Source organism: Capsicum annuum, chromosome 8 (assembly GCF_002878395.1).
Source record: "Capsicum annuum cultivar UCD-10X-F1 chromosome 8, UCD10Xv1.1, whole genome shotgun sequence".
NCBI classification, from domain to species: domain Eukaryota; kingdom Viridiplantae; phylum Streptophyta; class Magnoliopsida; order Solanales; family Solanaceae; genus Capsicum; species Capsicum annuum.
Window position 1 is genome coordinate 39,221,145 of NC_061118.1, and position 17,417 is coordinate 39,238,561.

General features: G+C 28.7%; 3 protein-coding genes across 5 annotated transcripts in view; 1 reads left to right on the plus strand and 2 right to left on the minus strand.

The window, feature by feature from the left end:
* Positions 1-3,178, minus strand: part of LOC107857245 (short chain aldehyde dehydrogenase 1) — a 4,210-nt gene extending 1,032 nt beyond the window's left edge. Inside the window, exons 1-2 of the mRNA XM_016702175.2 lie at positions 2,921-3,178; positions 1,661-1,920 (exon numbers count right to left, since the gene is read on the minus strand). Of these exons, the coding sequence (XP_016557661.2) occupies positions 1,661-1,920; positions 2,921-2,961 (301 nt within the window). The 5' untranslated portion in view covers positions 2,962-3,178. The remainder of the gene's footprint in view (positions 1-1,660; positions 1,921-2,920) is intronic.
* A 3,323-nt stretch (positions 3,179-6,501) lies between these two features.
* On the minus strand, positions 6,502-9,954 carry LOC107846603 (tropinone reductase-like 1). Of its 3 annotated transcripts, none has more exons than XM_047394433.1 (3): positions 9,848-9,954; positions 9,325-9,638; positions 6,502-6,760 (listed from the first exon to the last, which is right to left on the minus strand). In XM_047394433.1, the coding sequence occupies exons 1-3, from the start codon at positions 9,883-9,885 to the stop codon at positions 6,756-6,758; spliced, it is 357 nt and encodes a 118-aa protein (XP_047250389.1). In that variant the 5' UTR covers positions 9,886-9,954; the 3' UTR covers positions 6,502-6,755. The 3 variants fall into 3 exon arrangements, with proteins under 3 accessions (XP_047250389.1, XP_016546437.1, XP_047250388.1); XM_016690951.2 differs by having other exon boundaries at positions 9,160-9,638; XM_047394432.1 differs by having other exon boundaries at positions 6,502-9,638.
* A 2,138-nt stretch (positions 9,955-12,092) lies between these two features.
* LOC107846612 (short chain aldehyde dehydrogenase 1) lies at positions 12,093-13,901 on the plus strand. Its single transcript, XM_016690957.2, has 2 exons — positions 12,093-12,194; positions 12,968-13,901. The coding sequence occupies exons 1-2, from the start codon at positions 12,166-12,168 to the stop codon at positions 13,764-13,766; spliced, it is 828 nt and encodes a 275-aa protein (XP_016546443.1). The 5' UTR covers positions 12,093-12,165; the 3' UTR covers positions 13,767-13,901.
* The last annotated feature ends 3,516 nt before the right edge of the window (positions 13,902-17,417 follow it).

Below are 17,417 nucleotides of genomic sequence, written 5' to 3' on the forward strand. Positions count from 1 at the left end.
TATATATATATATATATATATATATATATATATATATATACAATGTTGATACAAATTCTATATACATCATATTAAAAAATACATATTTATATAACAATGATACAATTTTCATCCATAAATTCACCGCTCTATTTATTTTTTTTTATGAATATCATTATAGTATATGAATTGTATCAATATGATATATGAACTGTATCTGAACTACCTTGGTCAAAATAATCCAAATTATAAAATGATCATAATATGAAATTTTGTTGGATCGACCTAATAGGAGCCAATTGTTTTGAAAAGGATCAGCCCATATCCTTTTTTCCAAAAAAAGGACAACAACAACTAAAACTTGATTAAAGTTAGATAGTTCTGATGACTCATATAAAGCCCATTTTGCCCTAGTCCATCTCAACACAACTTACTTTCGAACAACGTTAAACAATAACCTATTTATCGATTCAATCACAGCTAACTTTCAAACAACGTTAAACAATAACTTATTTATCGACTCAGTCAAAACTAACTTTCAAACAACGTTAAACAATCAGATGTTTATCGATTTAGTCTCAACTAGTTTAACCTATTTATCGATTCAATCACAACTAACTTTCAAACAACGTTAAACAATAACTTATTTATTGACTCAGTCAAAACTAACTTTCAAACAACGTTAAACAATCAGATGTTTATCGATTTAGTCTCAACTAACTTTCAAACAACGCCAAACAATAATCTATTTATCGATTCAGTCCATTTTAATCTATCTCTACACAACTAACTTTCCAACAACATTAAACAATAACTATTTATCGATTCAGTCCATTTTAACCTATATCAACATAACTAAACTCCGAACAACATTAAATAATAACCTATTTATCGATTCAGTCCGTTTTAATCTACACAATTAACTTTCGGACAACCTTAAACAATAACCTATTTATTGATTCAGTCATAGCTAACTTCTGAACAACATCAAACAATAATCTATTTACTAATTCAATCACAGATAACTGTCGAACAACGTTAAACAGTAACATATTTATCGATTCAGTCGCAACTAAATTTTTAACCAGAGGCGCCTCAATAAAATTAGTGGCTTAAAACCAAATTTTAATAAGAGGTCTTACATATATAAATGTACATAAAAAAATACTACTGTAATAATTTAGAGCTGTCTTATTTATTCTTGCATAATAGTTATTTCGATGTAGTATTTTTAAAGACACTTGACCTTTAACTTCACATAATAATATAATTATTAATAAAAGTAAAAATTAATTCTAATTAATAAGTTGTTAGTCATTTGTTTGCAATGCATTAACTTGAATGTTGTTGCTAAGACTTTATTTATTAATATAATATTTGAATTGTTTAGTTCAAAGTTCTAAAATATTTCTTGTAAAAATGAGATAATTTTTTCATTTTTCTTATCATTATTATTTTTTTATATTTTTTTAAAATGTATTTCACAAAATCTTCAAGTGAAGTTGAAATTATAGAATTTCATATTAAAAAATTTGAGGCCACCCCTAACCACAACTAACATTGAACAATGTTAAACAGTAACCTATTTATCGATTCAGTCACAGCTAACTTTCAAACAACGTTAAACAATAACCTATTTATCGATTCAGCCGATTTTAATCGGCTCATTTGCTAGACATACCTGCATTATTGTACATTATGTCAATTTTCCCATGCTTTGATACTGCAAAATCTATGGCATTTTCAACTTGTGTTTCATTGGTAACATCACAATGGACGTACGAGATTTGTTCTGACCCAATTTCATTGCAAAGTGAACGGCCAAGATCATCTTGAACATCAAGTATTACAACTTTAGCACCATTTTTGACAAATAATTTTGCAGTTGTAGCACCTATTCCACTTGCACCTCCAGTAATAACTGCTACTTTACCATCTAGCCTGACAATGTAGAAAATAGCAAACCCCAAATAAGTAAAAATAAAAGAGATAAGTATTCAGTCTTCTGGTCAAAGTTGTTACGACACACTCTAACGTCAAAGGGGTTCTATTACTCCCTGAAGTTAATTTTAGCCTGTTTTTGTCACCTTTTTGTACTGACGTGACATCTTTATTAGGATACTAGATGCGTTGTTCAAAATAAAATAAACTAAAATAGAGAACTTTAGGAAAAAGACATTAAATTATATTTATAGCCTGTTTGATCCGGATTTGAAAAACTAATAGTAATACTTATTTTAAAGAGTTAGAGGTGTTCTACCAGGTTTTTGAGAAAAAAATTAAGTATTTTTGAATAATAAGAGAAGTTGAAAAAATATAATTTTTTGTGTCCGGTATCCGGATTGAAGCCCGACTAATTCAGATTCTCGCTGGGTAGGGCCCTATTCGAGGGTAGCACTCCCAACAGAGTTTTCTCTGTGCCCAGAGTCGAACCCTCGATCTCGAGGTCTGATTAATGGTGGAGCAGCCCTATCCGTTGTACCACAACCCATGTTGGTAAAATATATATATATATATATATATATATATATATATATATATAAAATTTCATTTGATATTATTTCTTTAATAGTTTATTTTTTAAAAAAATGATGACCCTTTTTTATATGTTCTTAATAATTAAAGCCCTTTTCTAGTATTATTATGATATGTTTTATACCATAATTTTTTAGTAAGTAACCAACAACATAATCACAAATTAAGATCACATACCACAAATTTTAAAACTCTTTTTATAAAGAAATTTCATAGATATTCAATTTAAAGTGAGTATACATAATTTCATACTCAATCTCATAGATAGATAGATATAGAATTCTGCAAAAAGTCGTATCCAGCTAAAACTCTAAATTATATATTTTTGCACAACAAAAAGGGGTTAAAAGAAGAATTATTAGGAAAAAAAAAAGATTAGAGTTCTAAATAATCATTAATTACATACCTTTTGGCTGATGTAGAGATTGAACTGCTATTACTAGCCATTTTTAAAAACAAAATTCAAGAAAATAATTTCACAAAGTATTTTTTTTGAATCTCTAAGATGTGTTATTGTCTTAGTTTCCAATTTGGTTAAGCTTTATATATAGTATGAGAATATACTATTTTCTAGAATGAAAAAATATATATATTCAAATACTAAAAATTAAAGAAAAATATTGTAAAGAAATCTTTGCAAATTTGTTTTATTATGAGTGAGTATAGGAGTCATTGTTTGACTATGATGAAACTTTATATATAGTGTGAGAGTTACTATTTTCTAGAATGAAACAAATAAAATAATCAAATAGTAAATAATAAAGAATAATATTGTAAATAATATTTGCAATTTTGTTAGATGAGTGAGCATAATAGGACTATTTATTTGACTATAGGATGATTAACATGAATTGTAGTTTAGTGGCAGGATTGTTTCGTTACTCGACGTTTCGTATTTGGGCCTTAAGTATGCAGTGATAGGACTGTTTCGTTCTTGACTCGAGGTCTCGTGTTTGAGTCTTGAGCATGCAGTGGTAGGAATGTAAGGTCCTTGACTCGAGGTCTCGTATTCGAGTCTTGGGTATGCAGTGATAGAATTGTTCCGTCCTTGATTCGAGATTTTGTGTTCGAGCCTTGATTATGCAGTGGTAGGATTGTTCCGTCCTTGACTCGAGGTCTCATGTTCCAGCCTTGAGTATAGAAAAAATCTAACAACGTTATTCCTTAGAATAAATATTGCAATGAGCGAATCAAATTAATCGAAGCTTCAATACAATACCACAACCTAAAAAGAAAAGACTAAGATGACTATGAATTTGGAAGTCCATGTGGTCATTCTTGGCTGCTAGTATATTTGTTTTGTTAAAGCAACATTTTTGTTGTGTCTTTTATTTAATTAATTAATTAATTAATTGATGGCACATCAAATTCAAGGTCAATATAGGCAACCATGTGAGAATTAACACTAACAAATGTATATATTTATTTATTTATGGGCTTGAACTAATTTTCAGTTTGAAAATAGTAATTAGGTACTAAGCTTGTGGCTTAATTTTGTTGACTATTTGATTTAGAGTTTGGGCTAACACTTGGTATAAAATAGTTGTATTTAATTAAGTATAAAATATGTAGTAATAGCAATATTTAATATTACAAATTGTAGCCTTTTTTTCATTTATATTTTAACAAGTACATGCATCATTTATATATCATTTGTATTTGAATGATTCAATTTGTATCAATAAACACAATTTGTATCAAAACGTATAAAATATAATATATACTGAAACGAAATATAAAATATCAAATACATATTGATTAGCTACATTTAAACCAAAAAACAAATACCCAAAACAGAATACAAAATACCTAATCCCTTTATCTCATTTTATGTGGCATACTTTTCTTTTTAATCCGTCCCAAAAAAAATTACCTTACTATAATTATAAAAAAAAAAATTACCTTTAAATTTTTCTTTTACCTTTAATGAAATGATTCACAACCACACAAATATTCAAGAATTATTTTCAAAATTCTTTCTTTTTTTCAAAAGTCTTTCTTTTTTTCTTAAACACTATACCAAGTCAAATTATGCCACAAATGGAGAGACTAAATGTAGTGAAATAAAAAAATTAAAAGAAACTATGAATTGTAATTAATTAAAATTTAGCCTAAGTGTGGTTCTTCTTTGTATAATCTATTGGTACATATTTTATATCAAATACAAATATGTATATAATTTTTTTTTTTTTTAATATTTGATATCAAATACATATATTATATTATATCAAAAATACAAATATATATTTTATACAATTAATATACAGTTTTCTTACACATTTATATATATACTAACCGGCTTATGCCGTTCTACGCACGGCCCAATATTGATCCTTAAAATTTTTACATTATGTATAATTCTATCATTTAAAAGTTTTATTTATTTGTTTGATAAATTCTAAGTTAGAGATATAATATTATATTTAGATTGATTAAATTTGCATAACGATATTTTAAATTGTTAAAACTTTTGTGTATTTATAGTCGATTACATTTTTTAAATAATTTAAATTCTTAATTATTGTGATTTATAATATTTTTTTTCTATTCTACTAATTAGAAGTGACATAGTAAAATTATTGTAAAAAATTCTTGTGAATTTTTTTTAAGTGGCTCCATATAAGACGTCATTTAATTTAAAACATAAAAAATTAATTTATCATTTTACGTCTATTTTACCATTTTTATTAAATATTATTAATTTTTTTAATACTTAAATGGCTTATAATAATTAAATATGGGTAATTTAGTAAAATAACGATTGAAGTAGTTAAAACAGTCATGTTATAAATATCTATTTTCATTTTTTATTAAATATTATTAATTTTTTAATATGTAAATGACTTATAATAATTATTTAGGGGTAATGTAGTAAAATCACGATTGAAACAGCTGAGCTAGACATGTCAAATATGAGTAGACTGCTTCAGCTGCTTATTGTGACTTCCTATATAGGATACTAATAATATATATTTTTTAATGCTTAAATAACCATAATAAGTAATTAGGGATGATATAGTAAAATCACGATTGAAGCCGCAAAGCAGACATGTATTAAAAATAATATAGCATAATAACTATAAAAAATTACTTGTGAAAATAACCTAAGTGAGCCTCATATAAAATGACAAGCTAATTTAAAATAGAAAAAATTACAGAAACTAGCATCCTTAAGACTATGATTACAATAAATAGCAATTCTTCTTCAAAATTGTAACTTATAGCAAAAGTAACAATATTTTACCCACTTCATAATAATAGAAGAATATGTATTTTTCAGTTGTGCATATGTATTTATGAGTAATACATATATATTTGTATATGTATTTATATAGTAACATTTTACTTAAATATAAAATGCAATTTGTTATTTTTCGTAATTATGAAACTGTTGCTATAAAAGTTATAATTAAGTCTATAGAGTTGCTATTTCTGAAATTTTCCCTTTAAAATATCAAGAGTTAATTTATTATTTAATGTCTATTTTATATTTTTTAATTAAAAATTATTAATTTTTTGATACTTAGATGACTTATAATAATTAATTAGGGGTGATATGATAAAATTACGGTTGAAGAGATATATACACGTACACACAATAATCATACAGTTTCGATACAATTCTATTTAAACAACATTCTTTTTTTTTTTCACCCGATGTTCAAAAAAATTATTTTTATTTTTGTTCTACATCATTGGCGCAGTTGGTACCCGAAATAACATGGAAATAAAAATAAAACAAGATTATGAAAAGACATATCGGAAAAGAGAAATAATTTAGTGATCCTACCACATCAAATTAGTGTTACATAATAGATGAATTAATCGTACAAGAAAATTTCAGTGACAATCAAAATATTTAAGAACGCATCGTCTTATTTCCAGTTTCTCATGCCCAGAGCCTACACCATTGGCGCAGTTGGTATCCGAAGTAACATGGAGATGAAAATTAAAAAAAATAAGGTTATGAAATTATAAATACAGACATATCGGAAAAGAGAAAAACTCAGTAATCGTACCACGTTAAATTGGTGTTACATAAAATGATTCTTTCAGCATTACATAATAGATGAATTAATTGTATAGAAAAATTTCAGTGACAATCAAAATATTTAAGAACACATCGTCTTATTTTCAATTTCTCACGAGTAGACGTATCATACTACCATGTTCGATGAAAAGTCTCGTCGTTGCTTCACCAATTCCGCTAGCACCTCCTGTTATGATCCCGACTTTGCCCTCTAACCTGATACAATTGAACATACACGATTTCATTAAATAGAAATACTAGGTGAGCTCTTTCAATCTGCCTAAGTTTTGATCGCGATAGAGTACACTAGATTTGTCTACTCGTGACAGATAGTAGATTTACCTAGTGGCATTGACGAAGTCAAGATTTCAAGGACATGAGCGAACATACTATATTTAAGATAGGCGTTTTGGTTTGAGTATTACATTATCAAATTCAAGTTTGATATTAATCAAAGTGTTCACAAATTGATCAGATTCGTTCCAAAATATTCTATTCATTCCAAAATATTTGTCACGATTTTTTTTTGAGAGTTGATGATGTAAACTTTAATCAGCACTTTAATATTATACTTTCTGTATAGTCTTGAATATCCAAATTATATTTTCAAATATTAAATTAATTTAATTTAATTTGACTTTAAAAATTAGTCACATTAACTTTCGAGAAGCCAAATATGATAATTATTTTAAAACGGAGGGACCAACTATTAAATTGTTAACTTACAATTGGAAGTTGACTGTTTAATTAGCAAATAAGTGTCTAATTAAATTCTTTTAATATTAGACTACGTGCATCGTGCATAGGTATGTCATAAAGTATTTCGATTTTTCGATATAAAGTATTTTGATTTTTTGAATTTCGTATCTGAATTATTTCTGTGTGAATTTTCTACCTAAAATTATTTTCAACTATTTATCAAAACATATTTCACTACTGATTAAGTTTCATATTTGAATTTTCAGAGGAAAAGTTAAAGATATGTTTTGATAAATAGTTGGTGATAGTTAAAATAGGAAACTCACACATCTAATAATTCGGATATAAATCATGAAAAATTAAAATAATTTAGATGTATTTTTCTCCTTTCACTCGAAAAGTCAATTGCAAATAGGGGTGGACATAGGAAAATTTCAAATTTAATTTTCGATTTTGAGCCCATAAGTTAAACTCATGTACCAACATGGGTTGTGGTGCAGTGGATCGGGTTGCTCCATCCTTAACCAGAGGTCGAAGGTTCGACCCTGGGTATGGATAAAACTCTGTTGGAGCGCTGCCACCTTAATAGGCCCTGCAACGCGCGATCCGAATTAATCGGGGCTCCAATACGAATACCGAACACCGAATGAAAAAACAAAACAAAAAAAAAGTTGAGCTCATGTTTTTTCTTATTAATACAAAATTAAGATTCAAAATAAAGTATTCATGTCTAGTTGTCTTAATAATTCTTTATTCTCGTCACAATCATCCAAATAAAATATTCATACAAACAATGAAACCATTATATATCAAAGTACTCTTAACATCCAACAAGAAACTAAAAAAAGTAATCTTAATTATTATCATATTTCTAAATTATACTTATTGATATAAAGTATTTTAACACCAAAAAAACAAAACAAGAGTAGTCCAAATATATATATCATACTACTAATACTTGAATTTTCTAAATCCCCTTATTAAAATTCCTAGCTCGACCATCGACTCAAGCTTTCTTATTCTTAATTATTTCTAGGCAGAAAGGTTCGAAATATATTTAAAATTTGACGAAATTTACTGCAACACGCCTCAGCTTTGCAAGGGGTCCTATGATCCCCCTAGATTATTTTTTACCATAACTCTGTGATATATATTTATTAGCTGGACCACTGAGTGAATACACGAACACTGAGCACGTGTGCATACTTTGTCGTGGTCCAGCTAAGCAAATATATGCAATAGAAATACGGTAAAAAATAAGCTATGGAGGGTCATAGAAACCCCCGCAAAGTTGAGGCGTGTTACAACAAATTTAGCGTAGAAAGGTCCGAAATATACCTAAAATTTGACGAAATTTGTTGTGACACGCCTCAGCTTTGCAAGGGGTCCTATGATCCCCTAGATTATTTTTTACCGTATTTTTGTGACATATATTTATCAACTGGACCACTGTGTGAATACATGCACACTGAGTAAGTGTGTGTGCTCTGTCGTGGTCCAGCTAAGCAAATATATGCAACAGAAATACGGTAAAAAATAATCTACGGAGGGTCATAGTAAGAAACCCCGCAAAGTTGAGGCGTGTTACAACAAATTTAATTTCGCCAAAATTTAGGTATATTGTCCAGTAATTTTGAGAAAACTAGGGTTAACAACACTAAACCCTCCATCAATTACAAGATTATGACCACTTAAGTACTTCCCTTCATCACTAGCAAGAAAAACAGCAGCATTAGCAACATCTTCTTTGTTATGATTAATCCCTTTTAAATTCCCAATATTACTTATAATTAATTCAAATCTTGATTTAATTTCATTATTAATTATATTATTACTTGGTAATATTGCAAATGGTGAAATGCAATTTACCCTAATTCCATGTAACCCTAATTCAACAGCCAAATTTTTGCACATACCAACTATTGCATATTTTGATGCAACATATGTATGTGATGCAATTCCAGCCACCTTAGTACAACAACTTGTTGTGAATAAAATGCACCCTTTTTTATTATTTATCATAGCTTTTGCAGCGTATTTCGCGCCCAAAAAAGATCCGATTAGGTTTACTGAGATTTTACGCTCTAAATCGGCGAGTTCCGTGTCGAGTACGCTTTTTATCGTCACGTCGTAGACGCCGGCGTTGTTGTACATTACGTCGAGATGACCGAATTTCGAAATCGTAGCGTCGATCAGGTCTTTCACGTCGTCTTCTTTTGACACGTCGCAGTGAACGTAGTGGGCGTTTTTGCCTAGCTTGGCTGCTATTTCTTCGCCCTGTTGATCCTGAATATCTGCGACGACGACTTTTGCGCCGTTCTCGATGAAGATTCGGACCGTTGTCGCTCCGATACCACTTGCACCGCCCGTGATAATAGCTACCTTTCCCTCCAACCTGAAATACGATTTTCGAGATTTAACTTACATATATACTGACACAAATACTACTAATTTCATTTATTAATAGAAAAGAGATTCATATAATGCTTTCTTTTGAGATTTAAACTCGATTTTTATCTACTCTGGTAATATTTTGAAATATACGATCATCTCATCTAAATACTATTTTAACATAAAAAAAATGATTTTTTTTTTCTTTTTTACCTTTTCTTTGGAGCAGATACACATGAAATCTCCTCCATTTTGCTTTTACAGGCCTTTAATTTGTATCTTTGTGATACTATAATTACTTCTTGTATTGAGTATTTATAAGGCAATAATCAACCAAATAGAAAATTAATATAGAATTCGTTAATAATTGGAAAAAATATTAATTAGGCAGATATTATTTATGAGCTGCCAAACTTTCATGTTCACACTATTACCTAGCTAGTTAGATAGGGGAATTATAAGCAAACAATTTTACCAAAAAAAATAAATTAAGACTTTCAATTATTTAAGACCAAAATGATTAAAAAATAATAATAATTATTATAAATATAGCTAAAAAAAAAATTATAATGAATATTGCTTGTTTGGATATTTTAAGTGCTATAGCCACATATTATTATAAAAGATATATAATATAATATAAAATTAATCCCAAGAAAAATTAGACTGTTATAATAAAATGTTTGTATTATAGAAGATTATTGACAATACTTCTATGACAATACATCTATACTTCCTCCATCACCTTGCAAAAATTACATCTATCAAGAAATCAATAAATAAAATATGTAATTTACTAAATTATTTTTATTTAATAAATTTCTCTTGAAAATTTGAATAATATTAAGAAAATGGAGTATGAGGGCGATATAATTGAAAAAACATAAGCAATACTATTTTTTGGTATGAATTTTAAAGCGTTAGGACATAAAACTTTTGCTAAAATTACACTTATTTTAGAGCGGATAGAGTGCATATTAAAAATAAAATTGTCAAAAATGAAAAAAAGACAATTAAATTAAATTAAAACATCCCAATTTCCATGCATATGACGTGGACGTAATGTGCATGTTGTTGTTATAAAATAAAATTTGCCTTGTTGTAAAGGTTGGTTTTAATATTGGAACTACCTATTTGAAAATTATACATCCACTTTGAAAAACTTACATCTACAAGTTGCTTCATATATATATATATATATATATATATATATATATTAACAGGCACGAAATTAGAATTTGCACTAAGAGGGTCAAAATTGAAAAAAGTAGGCACAGAAATTAGCCGAAGGGGGTTCAACATCAATTATATCTACATAAAAAATAATTTTAACCATATATAAATAGTATAATTTTCCATCAAAGGTGGATTCGTCCTGGACACTATATATATACATATCGTCTGTTGTTTTATTTACTGGTTCCTGTTTGTAAAAACCTTTAAAATTATTTTCTGATTTTTGGATTCCTTAGGCTTTTCATATATTACAGTGACTAAAATTAGAATTGCTCAATAATTCAGGGATCAAATTGCTATTAGTGTAAATTAATATACTAACTAAAGTGATTAATTATGCATATATTACATTGACTAAAGTGAACATATTAGATTTTTATTACCTAATTTACCCACCCCAATTCTAGATTATTCATAGAAACTAAAATAGTGGTTAGGCTAAACTAATTCATGCATGATTTGCATTTTAGGAATGGACCAAAGTGTTAAATCTTAAAGAATCTCTATTTAAGATATAGTCAAAATATAAAGTATTTAAATATTAGACATATAAAATCAAATTCAAAACTACAACATTGAAGTTCCAAAATTTATGCATATGGACTAAGATTGAGGATTATCAAGCTTAATTTTAAATTCAAATATTTAAAACAGATATATATTTTCAAATATTTAAGTTTGAAGTTAAATTTGACAGCTCACAATTTCAGACTCGTATATTTGAAACTTGGATTTTCTCTTTGGAAATAAATTCAGGATCATTTGCTTGATATTAAATTATAATCTTGAGTTTAGGTTAAGGGCTTCAATCTTGATCTGAATTTGTATTATTTCTAAGAACGATAATCTTGAATTCAACTTGTATGAATAAATGATTTGAACTTTCATTTCATGTTATTTCGGGTACCAATCACGCCACCTTCACTTTAATGTGATTTATACGTTAAAATTAATATTTAGATATGCAAAAGTTATATGTTGGTTAACAAGTTTATATAGTATGACTTAATTTCGAGAAGAGAAAGTTAACGAATATTTTGAGATACATAACTACATAGATATATATTTTTTTAATTATCATTTACTTATAGTTGTTTTCTTGAATTTCTCATCCAGTGCATGGTGAATTGAGCTCTCTGCACGATGCACACAATCTAATATTATAAAACTATAGTATATTATTAAAACATTTAATAAACTTTACTACTACATAAAAGTCAATTTAGATCCATAAATAAATTCACTAACAAAAATATTTTATCTTTCTCATTTGCAAACACTTGAAGGTGAATTCCATGGCCTCCATCTCCTCCATTGCTAAAAGGTAGTTTCAATTTGTTCGTCTTATATTTCTTTTTAATTTAGAGTAAAATATTTAGTATATTTTGGACTATGATTAAATTTATTAAGACACACTCGAATTTTATGGGAATTTTAATACCTCCGAATTAAATTTTAGCATATTTTTGTCATTTTTTTAGCTGATGTGACACCTTTTATCAGTCTTTTTAACTGACGTGTTACCTTTGACGTGATGTCATTTTATGTAATAGATGTGTCACATCAGTATAAAAGGATGACAAAAATATGCTAAATCGAAGGAAATATGTTTATTTTGTTATGTTTTCCTTATTATTATCCCATTGTGATTGTTCAATTGTATACATCTTAGTTCATCGTAAGCGAATTCAAGATCTATAGTTAATAATGAGCAACTAGGATGAGTAATGTGATCTTATTATATGTGCATGTGTACACTTAAATTTTAATTTTGTTTTTTTATCTATGTTAATTCCTCTGTCCCAATTCATATGACGATATTTGACTGATTAAAGAAAGAAAGAATTATTTTTGAAAATTATCCACAATTATGTGGCTATAGATCATTTTATGTTTATGGTAGAACGAAAAGGTTAAAGTTAAATTTCTGAATTACGATATTTTTCTTGAAATAGGTTAAAATGAAACGTATGTCACATAATTTGAAGCAGAAAGATTGCATAGTTCGAATCGAAAGCAATGAGTTCATCAATTGAATCTTAAGAATTCTCCTAAATCCGCGTTATATTATCACGTTAATTATTTTGATTTTATCAGGCTAGAGGGCAAAGTCGCGATCATAACAGGTGGCGCTAGCGGAATTGGTGAAGCAACGACGAGACTTTTCATCGAACATGGCGCGAAAGTAGTGATTGCAGACGTTCAAGACGATCTTGGCCAATCCATCGTTAAAGAAATAGGCGAAAATAGTGATGTCTGCTACGTGCATTGCGATGTTAGTGTGGAAAAAGATGTCGAAAATGCAGTGAACGTCGCAGTTTCCAGGTACGGCAAGCTCGACATCATGTTCAGCAACGCTGGAGTCTCAGAGGAACTTGATTCCACCATCCTGAAATCCGACTACGAAAATTTCAAAAAGGTATTCGACGTGAACGTCTTCGGTGCATTAATGTGCTCCAAACACGCTGCACGTGTGATGATTCCGGCTAAAAAAGGTGTCATTATTTTCACCTCGAGTGTCGCGTCGGTCACGTGTGGTGGGACCGTGCACACGTATTTGGCATCGAAGCACGCGATAGTGGGCCTAGCCAAGAATTTGGGGGTTGAATTAGGACAACATGGAATTAGAGTGAATTGTGTTTCACCATTTGGTGTTCCAACACCAATGTTGATGAAGGGTCTTGGAATTAACGAGAAAAAAAAGGTTGAAGAATTTGTATGTCAAATTGCAAATCTTAAAGGGACAATATCACACGTTGAGGATGTTGCCCAAACAACATTGTACCTTGCTAGTGATGAATCAAAGTATATAAGTGGAATGAATATTATAATTGATGGTGGATTTAGTACTACCAATGTTGCTCTCAAGCAAGGTATCGAGACGTTGCGTTATTAAATATACTTTGATCGTCACTGAAGTTCTGTCGTATGATTAATGCTGTCACTGAAGTTTCGTCGTACGATTAATGCAGCTGTGATGTAATACTGAAAGAATCATTTTATGTAACACCAATTTGATGTGATAGGATCACTAAGTTATTTCTATTTTTCGATATGTCTTTATTTATAATTTCATAGTCTTATTTTTTTTTTTCATTTCCCTGTAATTTCGGGTACCGACCATGCCAATGGTGTAGGCTCGGGGCATGAGAAATCGGAAATAAGACGTTGCGTTCTTAAATACTTTGACTATTACTGAAATTCTATTTTACGATTAATTCAACTATATTGTAATGCTGAAAGAATCATTTTATGTAACACCAGTTTGATGTGGTAGGATCACTAAGTTATTTCTCTTTTTCGATACACCTATATTATACTTTCATAATCTTGTTTTTTTGTTTTCATTTTCCTGTTATTTCGGGTACCAACCGCGCCAATGGTGTAGGCTCGGGGCGTGAGAAACTGAAAATAAGACAATGTGTCTGCAAATACTTTGATTGTCACTGAAATATTGTTGTACGATTAATTCACCTATTATCTGATGCTGAAAGAATTATTTTACGTAACACCAATTTGATGTAGTAGCATCACTAAGTTATTTCTCTTTTTCGATGTGTCTTTATTTATAATTTCATAGTCTTGTTTTTTTTTTTTTTTCATCTTCCTGTTATTTCAGGTACCAACCGCACCAATGGTGTAGGCTCGGGGCGTGAGAAACTGGAAATAAGACGATGTGCTCTTAAATATTTTGATTGTCACTGAAATTTTGTTGTACGATTAATTCAGCTATTATGTAATGCTGAACGAATCACTTTATGTAACACCAATTTGATGTGGTAGGATCACTAAGTTATTTCTCTTTTTTAATTTGCCTGTATTTATATATCTTGTTTTTTTGTTTTCATTTTCCTGTTATTTCGGGTACCAACTACGCCAATGGTGTAGGCTTAGGGCGTGAGAAATCGGAAATAAGACGATGTGTTCTTAAATATTTTGATTGTCACTGAAATTCTGTTGTACAATTAATTCAACTATTATGTAATGATGAAAGAACCATTTTATGTAACGCCAATTCGATGTGCTAGGATCACTAAATTATTTCTCTTTTCCCATATGTCTTTATTTATAATTTCAAAATATTGTTTTTTTTTTTTCATTTCCATGTCATTTCAGGTACCAACCACGTCAATGGTGTAGGCTCGGGGTGTTAGAAATTGGAGACTAGTGCCCTCCTCACTTTAATGTGATTTGTACGTTAAAATTAATATTTAAATATATAAAAGTTATATATTAATTAAAATTCATACAATTTGACTTAATTTCAAGAAGAGAAACGTAACAAGTATGTTGAAATAACCATATACTATACATCCATATATATATATATATATGGATGTATAGTACATAGTTATTTTCTTGAATTTCCCATTCAGTGCATGGTGAATTGAGCAAATGTTTGGAACTCTCTGCACGATGCACACAATATAATATTATAAATCATTTAATAAGCTTTACTACTGCTCCATAAATGTCAAGTTAGATCCATAAATATAATTCACTAACAAAAATATCTTATCTTCCTCATTTGCAAACACTTGAAGTTGAATTTCATGGCTTCCATTGCTAAAAGGTACTCTATCTGTTTTAATTTATTCGTCTTACTCTTTTTTTTTTTTTTTTTTTTTAATTTAGAGTAAAATATCTAATACTCCTGAACTACGATCAAATTTGCTACGCCACACTTTAACTTCACGAAATCCTATAAATACCCTCCCCGCCCCCTCGAACTAAATTTTAGCGTGTCATCCTTTTTAGCTTACGTGATACCTTTTGTTAGTCTTTTTAGCTGACATGGCTCTATTTTATTTAATAAAGATGGCACATCAGCATAAAAGGGTGATAAAATATACTAAAATTGAGTTATTGACGTCTGTCGTAATAACTGTGGTCATAGTTCGAGGGTTACTAGATACTTATCTCTTTAAAATTTATTTCAATAAGATTGACTCTTTTTCCACTCCTTTTTTGGTAGTAATTTTTTAATTTTGACTTTTACTTGTTTAAGAATATAAGACTAAATGATATTTTGGTACATTTTACATATCTTTAATTTAAGGCCTCAGGATTCAAAATTTTTTTTTACTTTCTTAAATTCGATGTCAAATCATCCTAACCAGACAAATAAATTAAAACGAAGGAAATATATTTATTTTGTTATGTTTTCCTTAATATTATCTCATTATGATTGTTCAATAATATACATCTTTGGGAATATAAAGGAGTTCATCGTAAGCGAATTCAGGACCTAGAGTTAATGAGCAATTAAGATGTGTAATCTGATCTTATTATACGTGCATGTGTACACTTAGTTCTATTTTTTTTTTTTTACATATGTTAATCCCTTCGTTCCAATTTATACGAGCACTATATACTTTATATAGTTATTTAATAAGAGGTTAATATTGAAAAAATATAATAAAATTATTTTAATTTTACAAATATAAAAAATAAATTAAAATAAATATTTTTAATAAGAAAGTCAATTAAAACGAAACAGAAGATGTATATTATTAAAACAATTAAACTTTACTACTACTACTACCTAAAAGTCTACTGCTACTACTACCTAAAATTCAACTTAGATCCGTAAATATAATTCACTAACAAATATATCTAAAATTCTACTATACTACCTAAAATTCAACTTAGATCCATAAATATAATTCACTAACAAATACAATATCTTAATCTTTGAAAAAATAAATAAATATATTTTATCTTCTTCATTTGCAAACACTTGAAGGTGAATTCCATGGCCTCCATCTCCTCCATGGCTAAAAGATACTCTGATGTTTCAATTTATTCGTCTTACTTTTCACATAACATGTTTAAAATTGTAATATTAAAATATATTTTAATACATCCTACACGTCTAAGTCTAGTTTAAGAGTATTAAAATTTTAAAATTGAAACAAAGAGTATTTCTTAATTTTAGTATTATGTTTTCCTTAATGTTGTGCTCATATTATCACATTGTGATAGTTGAGAATTGTATACATCTTTGGTAATATAATGATCTTATTATATGTGCATATATACACTTGTAAATATCTTTTGTATATATTTGTTAGTCCCACTGTGCAAATTCAAATTCATATGACTATATTTGATTGGTTTAAGAAAGAAAAGAAAGAATTATTTTTTAAAAAATTATCTAAAATCAGTCATAGATATTTACGTGGTTATAGATCATCTCTTGTTTATATGGTAAAATGAAAAGCTTAAAGTTAAATTTCTAAATTACGATATTCTTCTTGAAATAGATTAAAATGAAAAATATGTCACATAATTTGAAGCATAAAGAGTACATAGTTATTATCGCTTTAATATTCGATTTTATTAGGCTAGAGGGCAAAGTCGCGATCATAACAGGTGGCGCTAGCGGAATTGGTGAAGCAACGACTAGACTTTTCATCGAACATGGTGCGAAAGTAGTGATCGCAGACGTTCAAGACGATCTTGGCCAATCTATCGTTAAAGAAATAGGCGAAAATAGCGATGTCTGCTACGTGCATTGCGATGTTAGTGTGGAAAAAGATGTCGA